We start from the raw sequence: 20,406 nt of genomic DNA, 5'->3' as shown, positions 1-20,406 counted from the left end.
TCTGAGGAGGCATGAACGTGGCATGTCTTGCTACAAACAAAGCTTTTGCTTCATCTTTCCACCAAGTGGTGGTTTAGTGAGAAGAGACATAATAAAGATCTTTTGAAAATTAGCCACTGAGTTTGGGGTGCCATAATTTCAGGATTTCCACCTTAGAACACCTAAATAGGTTGGATTTTCACAGAGCTTATATTTAATACTCTCATGAAAGCAGGCTGCATTTAAAATATATTGAGTATCCAAACCCTTTAGTTAAACCAGAAAATTTTGTTCATTTTTTTTGATCTCAAAACAGTGAAATGTTTGAGTGACATGTTTGCCTATGTCTGGGATGTTACTAGGAATTTGTCTGTGCTGTCACATAAAAAAGGTGTTTTTATGGATGTTGAGGTGCATGGAAATACAAGGAACAAACCAGTATTTCCTTGTTGTTAGTACTAGTACATAATGTTTCAAGAATATTTTTACCCTTTGTTGGCAAAAAATTAAGAAATGTGTAGTATTCAGTTGTTTTGTTAGGTTTCTTTGTTATATCTTGCAGTTTACAGAAAAAAAATCAAGATATGGTTTCTGTAACAGTTTGTAATTGCAAATGTCAAAGGTGAAGCAAATCAAGTAGGATAAGGAGGTTTGGTTTTTTTGATTTTATTTTTTTAGTTCATCAGTTTACACTAGCTTTGCACTTAGTTCTCCTACAGTTATTGAGCTACATCACAGGTCGGCTTGCCCACGAGGATTGATGACTGCAGCTATGTCTCCTAGCAGGACTCATGTCTCATTTGCAGCTTGCTCAGACTTTAGCAGCAGTTATTCTGTCTCAAGAAATAATCATATTTCAGCTGCTTTCTGTTCTATGTATTGGCTTGCTATAAGTTGCAGATAGATGTTACTGTTGTTCTGATTATGTTTTTGGTGGGCAGCATTATCCTTTATGGTGTCTGCTGTGACCTTGTCCCTCAGGTGTATCCCTTTAAGAATTACTACTGTTCTCAACACAGTTCTGGTTTTCTGGTTAGCGTCTCTCAGGATACAGGAATTTTCTGCCTTCTTCCCCTTTCTATGAGGTCCAACTTAGCTTCTTCTTTTTCAATTGTTATATATTGGCTTTTTTTTTTTAATATGCCCAGCTATGGCCTTGTATCAGTATAATATTTTTCATTTTCTTTATGAATGTCAGACCCATTTCTAGGTGTTCACATTTTATGAGATACTCTATGAGAATTATTTTATTTTTATTATCTTCTAAGTGGGTTTCAGTAATGTTTTATGAAATATACTGCTCCAAACAGACTCTAGGGCAGGAAGGATTGTTTTAATTAAGTTTATAATTAAAAAAAATTCTTAAGAAATAGTTCCAGTTTTGTTTTTTTTTTTCCTAAGCACAGGTCTCATTAAGCCTTAGCAAGTGTTACCCAATGGAGTGCATCAGGAATATTTATTTTATTTTATTAAGGAATTTTAAATAAAAATATAATCGGAGGTCTATCTGATGGCCCTCCTAAATCTTTGTAGCAAAACCTTCAGAAGAATTCAAGGTCCAGCCCAATTACAGGTTTCCTGAATAAATTGACCACAAAAAGATCCTTGTTTGCTTTATTTTTTCCTTTCCTCTGGTGTAAATTCTTAGCAATAAGTGGAATAGATTATTTCCTCACCTCTCCAACCCCTGCCCATGGAAATTTCTGAGTTTCCAGGGAGAGAGAAAAATAAATACTGCATTAACTATTTTCTAATGATGTCACGTGGGTTTACAATCCACATGCTTCATTTTCCAATTCTCCTTGTCAGATCTAAAGTGAAGGTGGTTACACTGTGTGTATAATGTAGTTACACTGATATAAACCTGGAAACCACACCCTTCTTTGTCTTGCATATATATTTTTTTTTTTCAAACCGTGTCCGCTATCTATGCTTTTAAAAGCTTTAAGGATTCACATTCCCTAGCTTTTCCTTATCAGGTCCATGATATCAAACAGACGGTGGAGCCAGCATGCTCATATCTAATTGCCTGAATGAGGGCAAAACATGCTGTGCACAGTGTGTTGCTAAAAGCCTTTTCCTTTTAGGAGGTAAGAGAACTCTAAAATCTTATCTTGCTAATGACTTGTATTTAGGAAGAGTAATGCAATCTCCTGTCTGCTGACAGGGACCCCGTCCTTTCTTACTTAAAAGCTACCTTCCTTTCTGAAAGCAAGAAGTATAGGAAGTTTCTGGTTTTGCAGCATCTTGAGTAAAGGAGATAGAGTTGAAATATAACTTCACTGTCTTTTAAAAAGACAGATTTGTTCGCAGAAATATTCTTTATTTAAAAAAAAAAGACAAAATTCTGTCCAGGCACAGCAACATAGCTTTAAAATAAATAGAGATACATGGCTATTTATCTTACTACTTGTGTTTCTAAACTTTTTAGATAATTGCAATGAAAGATGGTAACATCCAGAGAGAAGGAACACTCAAGGACATTCAGAAATCAGAGACTGAGCTCTTTGAACACTGGAAGACGTTAATGAATCGGCAAGACCAAGAGCTGGAGAAGGTTTTTGATGAACAGGGCAATAGACATTTGCAAAACATTTGAACTTTTTTTTTTTTTTTTTTTTAGGTTGAAAGCATTAGCAAGGATTGACATGCTGTGTGTGATTTCTAACTTAGTATGAGAGTAGTATGACTATTACCATTATTATTGATCTATTAAGAGAAGTTCCGTTATCCCATTATTGGGACATGTCATACTTCCTTGATACTGTTGCCTCTGATCCATTCTTGTTAGTGAAGCCCTATCAAAATTTTCTTGTCTAAGGAATATTACATGGGGCCATTTTAGGGGAAAAACATTGGTAATGTGTAATACTGACCACTGCTTCTATAAATATGCCTAAATTTACTCATTGCGTTGGGTATGTGCATATATCAAGCTCTATAAATCATTAACACATTTTGTCTTTAATACTACAACATAGGAAGAATGAGATATTAATCTTAGTTCTTTTTAATTCAGGGGTATCTGTCCAAGTTAAGATTCCAGGAGGGCTGGGATTGACAACCTGAAATTAATATCATATATCTAATTTATGTCCTTTGGTTTTACACAGAGGTAGCAAACCAATCACTTATGACTGCCTGCTGTAAGATTCTCACTTTTATTTTTCCCTGATATTCTGATTGGAAACAAGTTTTGTCACAGCTAGTAATTTTTTTTATTAATTCTGTGGTTGAAAACACACAAACTGTCTCTTTTTTAGGAGACCATTATTGAAAGAAAAACTGTTTTGGAAAGAACGAATCTCCGGAGGACTATGTATTCCCGTGAAGGTCTGCTAAAAGATGATGAAGAGGATGAAGGTAAAAGGGCACCCTTTGAGCCCAGTACCACTATATTACTGTTTCAGAGTTAAATTATTTTAGAATTAATTAACATAATTAAAACAGGCAAGAGAATAATCATTTTTTGTGTGGGTCATGACTTGTAAGAGGGCTGTTTCTATTGAGTTTACTGCTGGACTACGATGATTTCAAGCATCCAGAAGTCATAGCTTCCTCCAAACTTTTGAGACTTTTTTCTTTATACCTGAACATTATTTGATAATGGAAGAGCAATAATATTGAGTAATTTATGCTGGGTGAGCTTTGAACCTGTCAATAGCTAAGCACACTTGTTCAAGGTTTTACCTAGGAAAAAGTTGCAATTAATTTTTATCAAGCCAGTACTTCTAAGTTGCAAAAACATGGCTGAAGACAATGATTGCCTAGTGCTAAGGTTTTTTGTATCTTTTTAGCATGCATTACTGATAACTTTAGCAGGTTAATATATGCATGCCTGAGCAGGTAATTTCACCTTAAAGCCGCTCTTTATCCTGTATAACATGACCTGTTTTATAGCTGCCACTTGCCATTCCCTATGAAAGGTCTCTATAAGTAAGTCAGTGTGGCTGTACTTTTTTTGTGTGCATTGCAGAAGAAGTAACAGAAAGCGATGATGAAGACAACCTGTCTTCGGTGCTGCATCAGAGAGCAAAGATGCCCTGGAGAGCCTGTGGCAAGTACCTCAGCGCAGCAGGAATCCTCCTTCTGCCACTGCTGGTTCTGTCCCAGCTGCTGAAGCACACAGTGATGGTGGCCATTGACTACTGCCTGGCGCACTGGACCTCAGATGCCATTGCTGAAAAGACAGAGCTAGAGCTGAAAAACTGCTCTCAGTGTGCGGTATGCAATGCCTCGTTTACCTTCCTCTTATGATTTAACTGGTGGTTAAACTGTCAACCTCTGCTCCAAGATTTGTATGTGATGTGCTATATTTCTAGTAATAGAGCCACTCCAGAGTATTTTGAGGTTTAATGCATTTTCAGGTACACAGTGCAATAAAACTAACAGTTAAGTTTTGTGCATTGTTGTTTTCCTTTTGCTAGATTTATTGTATTTTCATCATCTAGTTGATATGCCTAAACCTTGGTCTCCAAAGTAATTTTGATATCATAGTTCTTTTTTCTTTTTTCCTGTAGTGTTGTGTTCTCACTGCAAGTAAGGCTTTCAGGTTTTGTAACATATGGGAAAAACAGATACTCTTTTTTAGGACAAGCATGCTTTTTTGGTTGATTTTTATGTGAATTCCACATGGAACTGACCGCAGTGTGTATAAAGCAGTAGTGGAGGGATTTTGCTGGAACTGGGCTTGTTCTCTTTATTGGGATTTAGTGCCTACAAATACTCCACATGAATGTTTGAGAGGTGCATGAATGGTTTCACTGGAGTCACGCTTTCATCTCTAAAAGATTATTGATGCTGGATTTTAATATTAAATTAGTATTTCAAAATAAAAACTATTGTATTTTATTCCTATTCAAAAAATAGACCAAAACAACAAAGCCATAATAAATGCTGTGAAGATGGGTTTTTCCTTCAGATGAAATTATCAAATATATCTTTTCGGGGTTTTTTTTTTTATAGTATTCTGTGATTTTAAATTTCTGATTAATCTCTTATTTTCATGCAAATACTCCTTTCTCCAAAGGATAATAAATAGTGGCTTAAGATGGTTGAAAATCATTGGCAGTTTAATTTAGGGAGGAAAAAGGATTTAGTCCATACAATTTTTCAGTCCTCTGTGTGTGTTTTTACAATAAATTTTAAACATAATTTACAGTCAATAATTTTGTTATTCTTTCTTTGTTTCTTAGGATTTCAACCATTCTCCATATTCAAAAGTTTTCAGCATTCTCTGCTGTCTTGGAATTGTATTATGTCTTGTCACATCAATAGCGGTAGAATGGACTGGCTTGAAAGTCACCAAAAAGCTACATTCTTCTTTACTAAATAAAATTATTTTGGCTCCAATGAGGTATTTCTCTGATTGTAATACAAATTATATTGTAGTCATTTTGTGTTTCTCACTTTAAGGCAGTCTTCTAAGCACAGTTTTTATTAAGAAGTGACTGTGAATCACATTTCTTTTAAGTGTCATTGAAAATCACCAGGTATCAAACTACTGAGCAATTTTTGAAAATGGTACCCGGGCTGTTCAAGTTCCTAGACACTAGTCAAACACTTCTCCTGCCTGACTGTGACTTTAGAGATTTACTTCCTTGCATGTTTAATTTCTCTTTTCTGTTTTTAATTAGGGAGAAAACACAATTATTGATCAATGTGTTGTACAGTTCATTCATAGTGTGCATCATCATCTTAATTATTGGAAATAATTGGCAGTGATTGTGCAAGCCTATGAAAGATAATGAGCTTAGACAAGTGTCATCACAGGCATCATTGGAATACACTGGCATGCACAGATACCATTAAAGGCCTCTGTCCTGCATAAGTTTTCTTTCTAATGCATGAAAGAAGAGTTGTAACTTGATTCAAACCTGCAGCTGTTACTGAACATCAGGAAAAATACTTTCTTATTTTTAAGCTAACTGTGTTTGACCCAGAAATCATGGCGAAATCATATACACGGAAAACATCTGATTTTTTTTTTTAGAACTTTTTTCTTTTTTTTTTTTCAACATGAGTTATGGAACAGTTAACAATTACAGAGCAATAATGAAGTTTGCATTTTACATATACAAATCTAAAGGAAAGGTTTTAATATATTATTCCAACAGTTGTTCTTAGTTATGCATTTCTATTCCCAGAAAAATGCAAGACTTGCAATTTAACTTTGCTTGCATTTTTCATGAATTGAAGAGACCTCAAATTGCAAATCTGAAAGGATTTTTTTAAAATGTAATCATGTCATTTGCATAGCTTAGGCAGTAGAGGGAGCTGAGGACATGCTTGCTGTTGTTGAGTTACATTCAAGTCTGCCATTTTATTGGAAAGCCATGGTTATGGAGAAAAATGAGAAATTTTACTGTGTTTGTCAATTTATATATTTGTGTCTGTGATATAGTACCTAGCTTAAGGAAGACCAAAAAAAAAATTAAAACTGTTCTAGTATATCAGTATTGTAATCTTTCCCATTCCTTGTCTCATTTTAGGTTTTTTGAAACAACGCCTCTGGGAAGTATATTGAACAGATTTTCAGCTGACTGCAATACCATCGACCAGGTACTGAATAAATATATTCAAGCTCCCAAGTTATCCTACCTTTCCCAGTCTGAAAGACTGGATTTTCATTTATTATAGACTCATTTAGATGAAGTTTACTGATGATCTATAATTTTGACTACTATATCAATTTGCATCATGATTTTCTAGGTTCAGAATGAACTCTTCATCTTAAATGCACATTGAAAAAACATTATTTGATCAAGATGCCCTGCACAGAAGAGGGAAGTGAAATTAGATCAATAGTGATATCCCCAAATTAAGAGAATCTACTTTTTAAAAAAGTGGGTAAACACATTCACTTGACACATATGAGCAAATGAAATGAGAAAAAGGCAAATGCTGTTGCCCAAAATAGAAATTACTGAAATTCAAATTGTCAGGATTTACCCCAGACTGCGCTGCCAGTTCATAGGATCAATGCAGATGCTGAAATCATCCGTTGCATCCCATTCTCTGACATGAGCATTGTGGTCCACAATGCAGACATGTGAAGCAGCCCCACAGAAATCCCTTCAGATTTTCCCAAAACTCAGCAGTCAATTCAAAAGCAGACCTCTATACTTAGTGCTTCAAATCCTCAATTTTTTTTTCCTTGTGTAAGTGGGAGAAAGGAAAATGAAATAATGCTGGTTTAAACTTGCTAAGTTATGGAAGATTCTGTGTGCTTATTCTTCTTTATCTATACAGCACATTCCAGCTACCCTGGAGTGCTTGAGTCGTTCCACTTTGCTGTGTGTATCTGCTCTTGCTGTCATCTCATACGTCACACCAATGTTTCTCATTGCCCTGGTTCCCCTCGCAATCATGTGTTACTTCATCCAGAAGTACTTCCGAGTCGCGTCACGGTAAGAGCATAAACCAGTATCATTCTGGCAATAGAAACATCTTCTGCAATGCATGATTGCATTGCATAATTGCATTGCAGAATTGCAGTGCTGAGGAACTTCATGTTTAAATTCAGTTCTGTCAAAGCCACGGCTCTGTCTGAAAGTGAGCCAAAACCACTACAGTGAAAATGTGTCATTTTATGAGTGCCTTTGTCTGCAGCTCTTCAAGCAGAACTTCTGGGAGGCATGAGCAGGGTCTTTGTCCCTGATTAAAGTTTCTTAGAGTTCACAGGACACAAAAAACCCAACTGGATTCTGTCCTCCCCAAGGGCTGCATGCTGGGTATGTCCAAGAAAATGTGGTGATAGAAGGGGGAAACTGATGTCTGCCTATCCAGGCAGAAATGGAAATCTGTAAAGCCCGGGAGAGACTGGAGAATGCATGGTGGTACTGTTGCCTGTTAAGGATCCAACGTGCACAAGCATCCTCTCTTATTCTGGGCACCTTTTGGTTTTTAACAACTTGGAAAAAATTAGGTATATCTGTGATTTTTCTCCTTCTACAGTCATACAGCTTGCCCCTCCCCCCTCCCCACCCCGCTGGTGGCACTCAAGAATCATTTGCAGCAATGCTGCATTTATCCTTTCACGTATGCATGGATCGAGAGAGAGTCTGCAACTGGTTTACTTCGTGCAGGAAGGAACTGAGACTAAATAGAATTTCAATGTGCTTCCACTGATTTGTTGACTAAACATGGAATTGAGAGGCACAACCTAATGATGAATGCGGGCTCTCATTTACTCTAGTGAGTGTATGAGTTATACTGTTAGCTCAGTGAGAAGTTGTGCTGACATCTGAGGATAGAGAGGGGAGAAAGAGGAAGTTGCATTTTACCTTCTGCTTATCCCAAGCTCTTATTTGCAATATCCCATTAAATTTGTATTCAGCATAGAGCTAGAATGGTGTTTAAATGAATAAACAACTGAGTATAAGAAATAGGGATATAGGAGACAGGAGGGAAGGCAGTGAAGGGAAAAGACCCATTCAGAACTCCAGCACTGTTTGTATTCAAATGTTAAAAGAAAAATCCTCCTGGGGTCTTCATTCCCTGCTCAGAGACATGCAACACTGCTTTGCAATCTATCTGAACCTTCCATATATAATTATTGTGACGATATTCCCTTTCACTCCCCGGGCCTATTTCAAGAGAATAACTGCCCAAAATATCTGGCTTTTTACGAAATTCTTTTCATAACCCTCTCCAGGGACCTGCAGCAGCTGGATGACAGCACTCAGCTACCACTACTCTCCCATTTTTCAGAGACTGTTGAAGGTCTTACCACCATCCGAGCCTTCAGGTATAGTTTTTTAAGAAACATACATTAACTCACTTTTGAATATCTATCTCTGATTCTTTTCTGCAATTGTGCAGTTTTAAGTAATTGTTATTTGGATCACCTGGAAAATCCAGAGTCCCCAAAACACTGGTGAGGGGGAACTCCAAAACACTGAAAACCTTTAAGCATTTTGCATGCGAAGGAGTTACTGTAGAAAAACAAGCTAATGTGTGTCAGCTGCCCTACAGTAACTCCCCATACACTTGCATGCAGCCTGAAAAAAACTTGTGGGCAAATGTGATTTAAGAAGCTAAATTAGCTTGCAATTACCACAGCATGCAGTGTGGCTAACTATGTGCTTGGACAGTTTCCATGGAACAACTAATATGCAGTAACTTGTTATGCCAGAGTAATTTGTATGAGTCGATGTCCTGGTAAGATAAACTGCATGCTAGTGATTTCAGAGGATACAATAGCACCCTAAGTTATTTTTCAGGTTGCTGGCTGAAAATATGGTTGTTTATACTGATTTTGAAAATACACAAGCTGGAGACAATGTCTTTCATCACCTGTTTTGATTCATTTTTCCATCCACATAAGCTCACAGGAACAGCCCAGGAATACCTGATAACGTGCCTGGGCTGTGTATCTATGTTACAAAAATGGCAGTCACGCTGAGACTAGTAGAGGTACCAATAAAACTACTGCTCAGCCTACCAGCTGCTTTCCCTATGCTACTGCTATTCTTGTCTTTTCCCAGTTGACTGAAATGTAGTCAACTGTCTTCCACACCCATCTCATCTAAATGTCTACACGTTTTGTTGGTTAATTATTACTGTTACAATTATATCTTTGAAATGGTAGTGCTTATTCCTCCTAACCTATAATGTTAATTTTATAACAGAAGTAATGCACAAAGTTAACTTTTCTTAAACTATTCTAAATAGAATATAAATAGCTTAATGAAAGAACAACCAATTAAAGAGTTTATTTCTTTTTGACTGAAGGTAGCTTCCTGAAGAGTGGTAGAACAGCATAGTATTTTCCATTACTAATTACTGTTATTGGATATTTAATTCATTGTCAACAGTGTTCTCTAGTTTGTAGCTATGTCTATGTTCAGTTTTAAGAAAATTCAATTTCTCTTTCAACTGTTGCTTTTTAAATTTATCCATATATTCTTCTACTTCATCAAGAGGATCTTTAGACTATTATGGCTGTATATTTTCAGGTATTGATATAATGAATAATATTCAATTTCATCTAGGTAATATTTTCAGTCATTTGGAGCATTCCCTCTTGATTCTTCCTGTCACCTTGCAATTAATTCCTCTGTCAAAGAATTGTGTTTGGTGCCTTGTTTTTCTTAAATCCTGCAGTAACTGAAGTGTGTCTGACCCAACAGCCATGTGCATTCAGTAAGTTCTGTATTCCATCTGCCTGCCAGCCTCCTGCATCAGCTGGTAACCTAGCTATTTTTGGGACTGTGTAGCTTTACAGCTGCCTAACATATTAGCAGGAGGGGAGTTTAGACTTGCTAGCTTGAGCATCCCTAAAAATAACACTAATTCAGGAATCCACTCATAAAGTTTGGAGGTGCCAGTTGCTCCTGAAGTGGCCTTACCCTTGGTAACTCTCCATCCTGCACTTACTCGTAATGCGTAAGACAAGAAATGTACAAAAAATCCAAGGGGAGATCAGAAAGACAGCTACTGCTGCAGCTATAAATACACCTTCGGCAGATACCCTGGCCTGATTTATAGTTTGCTATCTGACATTTCAGATAGTGTCCGTGCTAAATAATCAATAAAATGTAAATGTGAAGGCTTCTGCAAAGACTGATCTGTATACTGAGAGGCCTGGTAACCTGGGGACACTTTCTGAAGAGAAATTCTTGTAATTCTGCAGTACCCCACCAATAATGGTAACTTTGCATCCCCATTCCATGTGCATATGCATACCTCACATCTTCTAAGGCATATCTGTGTCACATAATATGTCATGGTGTAGAAATATGAAAGTTAAATGTAGCTGAATTGGTTCCAGAAGCACTACAGTCATGTCTGTATAGTAGGGCACTGAGGGTAATTAGTCCCGAGGAAAGGCAGGGTTCGCTAACTCTGACACTGCATGACGCTAATGTTCACTTTCAGGAGCAGCCATTCTAGGCTATGCAAACACACCAACATGCTCAGAGCCAGCCATTCTCCATTGCACACAGCAGACATATCTTATGTCTTGGCACATGACTAAGTTGTGAACAGCTAGATTATTTCCACAAAGTGGCGCTTATTTCTTTTCCTCAAAAGCATAAATGATTTATGTAAAGTCATAACTTTATTCTACTGTACTGAGAAGAAGGATTAAGATACTCTGCAGTGAACAAATTTGGAAGCTTCTCTAAGCCATGTATTTCATACTTAAACAAAACAAACATATCTTTCTTTCATATCAGTATAAGGAGAGCTGAGTATATAAATAAGTAGTGCTGGTTGCAACCATAATAGCTAAGGATATAAATAGGGCAAAGTTTATAGGGGAGATTAGCAAGTTTAACAAACTTGCTAATGTAATAAAGGGGGAATAAAGGCATTCTTGGGGTGCTTGAACTAGACCTTCAAGATTCTATTACTACCCTGGAAAAGGCTTTTGTGCCAGACTTCTTTATTATTAGACATAATTATTGATAAACTTTGTTATTAACATCACGTTAATTTACACCTATGCAAATAACTATGCCCAGCTAAAAAAGGTGACTGGCTGACTTGCATACTTGCCAAGACACCGGTCTAAATAGGTGTAGCAGGGAATCGTCTTCCATGTCTGCTGAATTCAAAGCAGAATTCATTGATGCAGCTGCTCTGATGAGTGTGTGCAGATCCACTGTAATAAACTGCAAACAGACCTATTTGCCATTAATCTTGTTTTGTATTCTGTGGCTAATTCATCTGGGGGGGAACACAGTTCTTTCCAGTCTGTTACTTTTTGTTGCACCATGTGCTTGGACTTTTGTTCTCCAAAGTGCTCCATTTATTTAGTGATATGGACAAATGTGTTTGTCTAACACTGGAGCTACCATGACTGAAGGTACTTAGAATTTATACTTTATAAATGGTTACAATTTCTAGGCACTACAGTAATATAAATTTTAAAACTAGAGCTTATATGATTAAGTGAGAAGAGGAACTACATTCCACAGTACTAATACTTTTCACAAGTACATGCATGTATTATTTCTCTCTCATATATATTTTTAATTTTTTTAGTTTCAGATTTGTGTCTCTTAGAGTTACCATGTAGTAAAATACATTTAGAAAATGCCCAGTGTGATCCAGAAGTCCCACATAGTTTCATCAATGCAATAACATCCATTTACTCCTGAAGATACTTTACAAATACAGTTTGCATGTGTCTACAGGTGATGTCACTCTGAACTATTGATAGGCTGATGTAGACCCTGTGTCAAGCTTCCCATAAGCATATACTCCCTGAATTAAATTTTACTTTTCATTTTTCCAAGACCCCAAGGCCTGACCCTTTTTTTTTTTTTTTTTCCAGATATGAAGCCAAATTTCGACAAAAACTTCTTGAATACACAGATTCCAACAACATCGCTTCCCTTTTTCTTACAGCTGCCAATCGCTGGCTGGAAGTCCGCATGGCAAGTACATTATTTTTGTGTATACACAATGAATTTATTTGACTTCATTCCAAGCAATCTGATGAGGCATCCAACAGTTGTCCAGCCTCACATGGGTTTCAAAGCTGTACCTTTACCCTTTACATGTCTGTGTCTCTCTCTGTAATGAACATGTGCCCAACCCATCCTGGAAACTGAATGGAGTATGAATTTTCCCCATAGCCTGCAGCTGTTTCTCCAAGACAAGAATAGGTTTTATAGGTCACGTTGGCTCCTCTGTGTGTGAAGAGTGATCAGAGCTGGTGGTCGAGCTGTGCCGCCAGCCAGGATGCCTTTATGGAACTGTGTTAGTCAGTGTCAGCAGGCCTTTGCTTTGTGGCTTCCCAGGAACATTTCAACATCTTGGAAGCTCTCTTAATGAGCAGAAGGGTATAGACAGGTTTGTGCCTGTTTTTGGGTCATCTGAAGAATGCCAAAGATATTCAGGTGCCCGTTTCCTTAGAGTACTCAGTAAAAGTAGCTTGGCGTGAAAAATTATGTATTAAAAATAATTCCCCAAAAAGCAAATGAAGAAATTCTATGTTGTGGATGGATGGTGATATTTGTATCAGGCTTTGTTAGATACAGGTGTAGTACCACCTTGTATATGTGCTAAGTGTATGTTAACTCATATTTCATGTCACACTGTATACCTCCATTTTGGACTCCATTTTAGCTGGTACCTTATGCTACTTAAATTCAGATATTGAGTTAATGATAATGACTTAAGTAAAATGTTATTACCGTTTTATATATTCAGTCCTAGACCATCTGAAGTCCCTAATTCTGATCAATGCCTATATCACTAAGCAATACATACATAGATGAGTGACAATTTCCCTCCTACAGAGTTCATTTTCTAGTCTGTCACATAATTTTACTCAGACTTGTCTGTGGGAAGTCAAATCACTAATGATTTAAAATAAAACATCAAAAGCCCATCATGGGTGGACACAGTCCAACTAATAGGTACGTGCAGTGCAAGAACAGCTTGTTTGAACAAATATGGATGGTAGCCACCCAGCAGCAACTGCCATGCCTCCTAGCAGTCAATCATCAGTGGCAGAGAGGACCAACACAGAGGGGATCACATGAGCATTTCCCTCATATCCCAGGTAACATCGGCTGCACGGTTTCAGCCGCCTCTATTACATACTTAAGATATCTGTGTTGACTTCTCCAGAAGATGATTAGGAGTGTTGGTACAACTCCTTCTGTGTACAACAGCATTTCCAAACAGCAGTGCCACGCTGAAGGCAATGAGAATGGGTTCCTAGGCAGGGTCTGTATGGAGTTACATGGTGTTTTCTGCCTGTATTTCAGATGGTGCAATGGGCTTGTTATTTGGTATGCAAAGTTATGAGAACATTTTAATAATTTGTAGACTTGCAGTGATGGAGCTTATTCATATTCCTTTAGGAGTACATTGGAGCATGTGTGGTACTCATAGCAGCTGTCACTTCTATTACCAGTTGCCTATATCGTAAACTGTCTTCAGGACTTGTAGGCTTGGGACTAACCTATGCTCTTATGGTAAGAATCTCAGGACCCTTTTTGTCTCTCCCAAACATTTCTTTGTAATTCTTCAGGGCACAAAGATGAACAGGAAGATCGAAGGTGTCTGTACATCTGTAGTGGGTACTGTAACATCACTAAAACCATGTGTTAACTTCAGTTCACATTCAATGGTTGACATATTTGAGTGTATGCTTTCTTCAGTTTTTAGATAAAATATTTATTGAAGTGTTAGTTCAAATATGTCTACAAAACATGACCGAGTTGAATCATGTTTTTATATTGTCTTCCATTGTGAAGAATAATTTTTCAGTGCATCAATTGTACTTGCCCCTGTACATTGTTCTATAGACTGTCAAACCTTAAGTTACCAAGATGATGTCTTTTCACCTGTCTCTACTGCTCCCCTCCCTCTTTCCTGTTGGTGTAGATCAGATGTCCATAGCACTAAAGTATTTATGCACTGCAGTTAGGAAATTTAACATTTAGTCATTGTTGTCACCCTGTTGATGTGTACTGTACAGTTCATTCACAACTTCAGCTTATTAAGGCTGAACACGTGTTACTGCTGAGAAATGTAAACTGCATGCTGGTCAAATGATGTAAACTACTAAAAATCTGGAATTTAGTAGTGTGTTTGCTTTACATCAGGTGTCTAACTATCTGAATTGGATGGTTCGTAACCTGGCTGACATGGAGATCCAGCTGGGTGCGGTGAAAAGAATCAATGGCCTTCTCAAAACAGAAGCTGAAAATTACGAAGGGCTCCTTTGTAAGTGCAGTTTTCTTCAGCATGCAGAAAGAGCTTGCTGAAATTTTAATGATTTTGCAGTGTATTACCATGAAAAATGTAGCAAATAACTTAATGAGCTGATGAATTTATTATGAGAGAGTGGTTTGGTTCTGGTTTTTTGTTTTTTTTTTTTCCCTCTCCTGTGCTCCTGGTACAGCTTCCTCACAGATTCCCCAGAACTGGCCAGACAGAGGGGAGATCCAAATCCAGAACCTCAGTGTCCGATATGACAGCAACTTAAAGCCAGTGCTAAAGCATGTCAATGCCCACATCTCTCCAGGACAAAAGGTAAAGAACTATAGTTACTCTGAGAAGCTTTTTCACAGCATAGAAATCAGAGTTGAAAAAACCATACCACAGTATGTTTTGATGATGGAATTACAGAATTTTTGCTCTAAAAGAATGTAGTGCACTGGAAAGCAGTCTACGGGTTTCTTAGTTTGGTGTGTTTACGCATACGGTAGAGTGAGAAGGCAGAACTACACACCACTTCTTAGTATCCCAGTGTCCTGCTGTCAGCACACTGTGCCAAAAGAAGTGACAGCGACTCCTTATGATGTTAGACCTACTTTCCATTGTTCCCATGTAGCAGTCTTGGCTTTATTCCCATAGTTGCTCTTCTGCTTCATCATGTCTTTTCTCTCTGTTGTTTTTTTTTCTCCTCCTTCATCTTGTTTGCCTGTGTCATTTCTGCTAACCAAGGCCACCTCAGGATCCTAAGTTTTGCCTGGCCAGCCCTCCTTCTGCTCCTCTGTGTCACTCTTCTATTGCTCTTATATATAGGCCTTGATTTATCCCTAAATGCTCAGACCCCTAAAGAGTGAACTTAGGGACTCTGTTACTGCCAGTTCAGTTCAGGAGAACGTAAGAATCGTGTGGATCAGAAGAGTTCCTCCACCCAGGCATCTTAAGTGTCAAATACAGACATCCATTTCTGCTCACCTGATGTTCATCTGCTTTCTGTGTCACAGATTGGGATCTGCGGCCGAACAGGCAGTGGAAAATCCTCCTTCTCTCTTGCATTTTTCAGAATGGTTGACACTTTTGAGGGTAAGATTACACTTTTTCATATCGGTTGAGCTTAACTCCTGAAGGTGCTTTGGTGCCCTTTCCAGCAGCAGCTTTAAAGTGCAATTTTTGAATCTGCAGGATCCACTCTCTGGCTTTGTTTAAATACAGTATCATCTGTTACCTAACAGCTGTGCCATTGATAAGCTGGATCAATAAAAACTCTACTTGAGAGAAGCAAAAGTCCAAGAGTGACACAGGACAGCCTTTTGTGCTGATAAATCACAACAGTAGGAGAAAAGCATAAAAGGGGAAGGTGTTCAAGTACAGTGAAAGATCCACACACAAGGCACAGATAGGACCCACTGGGCCCAGAAAACTCAGCAACTGTGGATTGCAGTTTGGCTGCCCTGGAATTTTCCGCTCTATATCCTGCTATGTGTGCCACGTCCATGTGCCTCACGAAGTGTCCTCCTGTGCATCTCAAAAAATTTTAGCCTCAGTTTCCCAGCCATGTCACCCACAGAGCCCTTATGCAGAGCCAGACAGTTGTACTTGGAGATAAAATTTCAAAGTGCTCAACAGTAACTTGGCTTTCAGAAACACTTGTTTCCCCCTGGTTGAATTAACCTCCTACTTTGTTGTTTGATAGATGTTTATAATGATCAAGCAGATAAGTAGTGTGTCTAATCATTCATAAAACATTACAGGTATACTTTGCATTCTTCCCAGCTCAGGCTTAGTCTCAAGAGAATTGTGCTTGCTGCTTAACCAAAACTTGTTTCGTTAGTGAATAAGGGGATATGCAATTCAAGGCCTGTTCCTGCTGTGCTGTATTGTGTGCTGAAAGTGAGCCATGTCTTTTCTAGCAGCTGTGTGGCATGACAAACAGTCTAGGAGACTGTCCATTTTCTTTTGAATAGGAAGGATTATCATTGATGGCATAGATATCGCTAAGCTCCCCCTACAGACGTTGAGATCCAGGCTGTCAATCATTCTCCAAGATCCTATTTTATTCAGCGGAACAATCCGGTAAGCACTAAGCACCAGCAATAAAAACCATATAATGACTTATATGCCATTATATATTATAATTATACTATATAATGATTTTTACAGAACTGCTGATAGCAAACTGTTCAATTCTGGTCTCCTCAGTTGGAATAGGGAGGATCACTGCCTTCTATCTGTGCTTTTTACTCACTTCTGCCACACTGCACCTTCCCAGTGCCTGAGCCTGGTCAGCATGCTGTCGGCAGAAAACATCCCATGCCTGGGAAGTAGGGAAAGTCACTATTTATTCCTCCAGGATTGAGTAATCAGTTTAGTTCACTGATCAAATGTCCATAACCCGGCACTTCTTGAAACCTTCTTTCTCCTACATCTGTTTTCATCTGTCTGCCTTAAGACATGAGATGAAACAAATGCAGACTAAAAAAATATTGTAGAAAAAGAGGAAGCAATAGAACAATATGAGAAGTACTGTGGGGAGGTCTGGAGTGTTTTATCCTGGAGCCTATATTCATGTTGCTTTTCTAGTCTTTGAACCATTCCTTCATCTGTGAGATCAAACACCTTCTTTGAGAGGATGATGCAGTAGAAACAGTGGCAAAAAGCTCCGCAGTTTCAAACAAATGTCCTTCCCTATGTCTGTGGCATTTACCTTAGAAAGGAACAGTACAATCCTCAGTGCAGTTACATCACCTACAGTTATAGTTTCTACATAAAAGTCATTAGAGTTCACTGAAAATGATACAGGCTTCTGTAGTTTACTGACTCAACACTAAAACAGATCCCAAGATTATCTCCTGAACTTGCCTGAATAGAGCATGATTCATTCATGTCAGAAGGTGAGGTGACCGTATGCCTTTAATTAACCTATTAAAAATGTATTTAGGCCAGCATTGGTCATTCACAGCACATACTGCAGGAGTGAAAAGTGAAAATAAAAAGTGTCACACATCACTGAATCTTTTATTTCTGGTTATCATTCTATATATTAATATGTTATGAGATTCACATTTGTTGTTATCATTTCTGGGATACAGCAAGCTAAAATAACATTCATCTGTTCATAAATCCAAGGTTTGTTCAGTTGTAGTGAAGTGCATTTCATAATTCAGTATGAAGCTTGATTGTTCTGTTTAGCATTTCTACAGCAGTAAAGAACAAAGAGATCTTGCATTTAAGAGAGATGGCAGAATTTTGGCCTTTGTTAAAAAATGAATGTTAATTTTAAACTGCTTATATTCACAGCTTTTTTTCTTCAGAACTTTTTCTAGTAAAACATGAGAATTTATTTATTCAGAACAAAAGAAACTCTAAAACCACAAAGATACCTGCAAAACAAGAAGCTTTTCCTGTTCTGCTCAACTGAGTCAAATTTTGTTCTTAATCACATTGGTATAAATGCTGACCAAATTTGCAAAATTCAGTAGATTTATACCAATGACAGATCTGAATCAGGCCCAGGTCTTTAGCATACGATTCTGATCATTTGCAGGTTTGTCTCTAAGCGCACTTAAAAAAGAAATACGTTGCAGAAGTTTATATTGACTGATATTCTTGAATTGCACGTAACTGTAGGTTTAACTTGGACCCTGAGAAGAAGTGCACTGACAGCATGCTGTGGGAAGCACTGGAAATAGCACAGCTCAAGCATGTGGTGAAAGCACTCCCTGGGGGCCTAGGTAATAAGACTTCTTTCTTGAGAAGATTGCTTCCAGTGTTCACAACATTGCTGTTTCACATTTACTATTTATTAAAAAGGTAGTTGCTGAAGAAAAGGTTTTTTAGGTTTATGGAAGGTGACAAAAAGTGCTTGCCTGCAGGCAAAGGTCATATACCCATCTAAGTCCCTTACCAACTGCGCCTGTGAGGCAGAATCCTGTTTCTATTCCAATCAATGGTAAAATTATTACTTTATTTCAGTATGTCTTCATTATGAAGCATTGAGGTTTACGGGTCCTGTGAATTCAAATAAGGCATCAACAAGACAGATGTTATCTAGAATACATTCTTTTGTATTTTTTCCAATAGTCGTGTCCAGGGAGGATGATCTCAAAACCTTAAAGGTGTGAATCATTTGGCCATGGGGAAAAAAAAAAAAAAATCCCTTAAAAATGTTAAGTTATACAACCTTAGGGTAAAGAAATGATGGATGCCACTTGAGATGGATGGATGCAGGGAGATGCAGTGTCCTAGAATGCATGTGTTCCAGAGAAACTCGCTCTTAAACATCCTTAGCTACTTCGATGATGTTGTGGTTTAACCCAGCAGGCAGCTAAAACAACCACACAGCCATTCACTCACTCTGCTCCCCCAGTGGGATGAGGGAAAGAATCAGAAGAAAGGAAAAAAAAAAAAAAAAAAAGGTAAAACTTGTGGGTTGAGATAAAGACAGTTTAATAGGACAGAAAAGGAAGAGGATAATAATTATTATAGTAATGATAAAGGAATATACAAAACAAGTGATGCACAGCAGAATTGCTCACAACCCAAAACTGATACTTGGTTCATGAGCCGCACTCTCTTGGCCCACCCCCCAGTTATATACTGAGCACGACATCATGTGGTATGGAATATCCCTTTGGTCAGTTTGGGTCAGCTGTCCTGGCTGTGTCCCCTCCCAGCTTCTTGGGTGCCCCCTACTTTCTCATTGGTAGGCAAGTATGAGAAGCTGAAAAGTCCCTGACTGCTTAGCAACAACTAAAACCATCAGTGTGTTATCAACATTATTCTCACAGTAAATCTAAAACACAGCACTATACCAGCTACTAGAAAGAAAATTAACTTTATCCCAGCCAAAACCAGGACAGATGTCTAATAGATATAAAGAACATAGACAGAAGGTTGTTTTGAACAATGGAAGTAAATAGGCAAAATTGGGTCACCAGCAGCTGTAGACCTAGGAAATGTTACTTTGAAAATGTTTACGCTGAAAGTGAAACATTATTTTCCAAGCACATGCTCTACTCTGATCTGACCCTCTCATACACATACATATGCAAACCCCATAAATACTGTTTTTGCTATATCATTTCCAGATGCTATCGTCACAGAAGGGGGTGAAAACTTTAGCCAGGGCCAAAGACAGCTGTTCTGCCTAGCAAGGGCTTTTGTGCGGAAGACGAGCATCTTCATCATGGATGAAGCCACAGCCTCTATTGATATGGCAACAGTGAGTTTGGAGTGTTTCTGATTTCTTGTTTTCCTTGAGGAGGGGACAACTGCTAATATGTGAAGAAAAAGGTGGAAAGCAATTCCATCTACTCTGTGATGTGCTGACACCATATTTAGTGCAGACATATTTACAAGTCCAGGTAGTTATGAGTCATTGCTAACTAATCTAAAGTGCTTTTAAATCATTTTACTAGGGGTTTAGTAGTTACTCCAGCATTGCTTGCATTAGGAAAATGAAGCATGTTATTTTCATTGGCAGTTTGATTTCCTGAAGTAAACAAAGCTTTGGAAGGTCAGCGGGGATGGTCAATGAAGGGTAAATTGGCAAGCAGATAGATTTCTCCAGCATGGTGGACAGGACAAGTCAGGAAGCTAGAAGGCTTAAAAGTAGAGTCAAGGAAATAAACAGAGACATAGAAGAGACATCCTGGATTATTGCATTAATTGCCTGAAATTGCTGGACAGAGGTTAAACCACACAATAATAGTGTACTGGCTGGATTTTAGCCAAATAGAACAGTAC

At 38.0% G+C, this 20,406-nt stretch overlaps 1 protein-coding gene and 1 long non-coding RNA gene across 6 annotated transcripts in view; one reads left to right on the top strand and one right to left on the bottom strand.

Moving 5' to 3' along the window:
- LOC129206762 (uncharacterized) overlaps nt 1-20,406 on the bottom strand; it is a 53,956-nt gene that overhangs the window by 23,860 nt on the left and 9,690 nt on the right. Inside the window, exon 3 of one of the 3 annotated variants that reach the window (XR_008577274.1) lies at nt 4,045-4,159. The exons of the other annotated variants lie outside the window; for them this stretch is intronic. This is a non-coding gene — a long non-coding RNA (uncharacterized LOC129206762). The remainder of the gene's footprint in view (nt 1-4,044; nt 4,160-20,406) is intronic. 3 annotated transcript variants of the gene reach the window in all.
- The window catches only part of ABCC8 (ATP binding cassette subfamily C member 8), an 80,099-nt gene that overhangs the window by 55,610 nt on the left and 4,083 nt on the right, over nt 1-20,406 (top strand). For 2 of the 3 annotated variants that reach the window (XM_054826561.1, XM_054826560.1), the window contains 15 exons: nt 2,411-2,536; nt 3,243-3,342; nt 3,956-4,203; nt 5,175-5,335; nt 6,471-6,540; nt 7,231-7,388; nt 8,636-8,728; nt 12,266-12,368; nt 13,806-13,919; nt 14,553-14,673; nt 14,852-14,982; nt 15,666-15,744; nt 16,626-16,734; nt 18,289-18,392; nt 19,749-19,882. In XM_054826561.1, coding sequence (XP_054682536.1) covers nt 2,411-2,536; nt 3,243-3,342; nt 3,956-4,203; nt 5,175-5,335; nt 6,471-6,540; nt 7,231-7,388; nt 8,636-8,728; nt 12,266-12,368; nt 13,806-13,919; nt 14,553-14,673; nt 14,852-14,982; nt 15,666-15,744; nt 16,626-16,734; nt 18,289-18,392; nt 19,749-19,882 — 1,851 coding nt within the window. The remainder of the gene's footprint in view (nt 1-2,410; nt 2,537-3,242; nt 3,343-3,955; nt 4,204-5,174; nt 5,336-6,470; nt 6,541-7,230; nt 7,389-8,635; nt 8,729-12,265; nt 12,369-13,805; nt 13,920-14,552; nt 14,674-14,851; nt 14,983-15,665; nt 15,745-16,625; nt 16,735-18,288; nt 18,393-19,748; nt 19,883-20,406) is intronic. The other variant, XR_008577271.1, reaches the window with a different exon arrangement.

The sequence above is a fragment of the Grus americana genome, chromosome 5 (assembly GCF_028858705.1).
Source record: "Grus americana isolate bGruAme1 chromosome 5, bGruAme1.mat, whole genome shotgun sequence".
NCBI classification, from domain to species: Eukaryota; Metazoa; Chordata; class Aves; order Gruiformes; family Gruidae; genus Grus; species Grus americana.
Note: the sequence above shows the minus strand (reverse complement) of the source record. Positions and strands in the feature narration are given on the sequence as shown.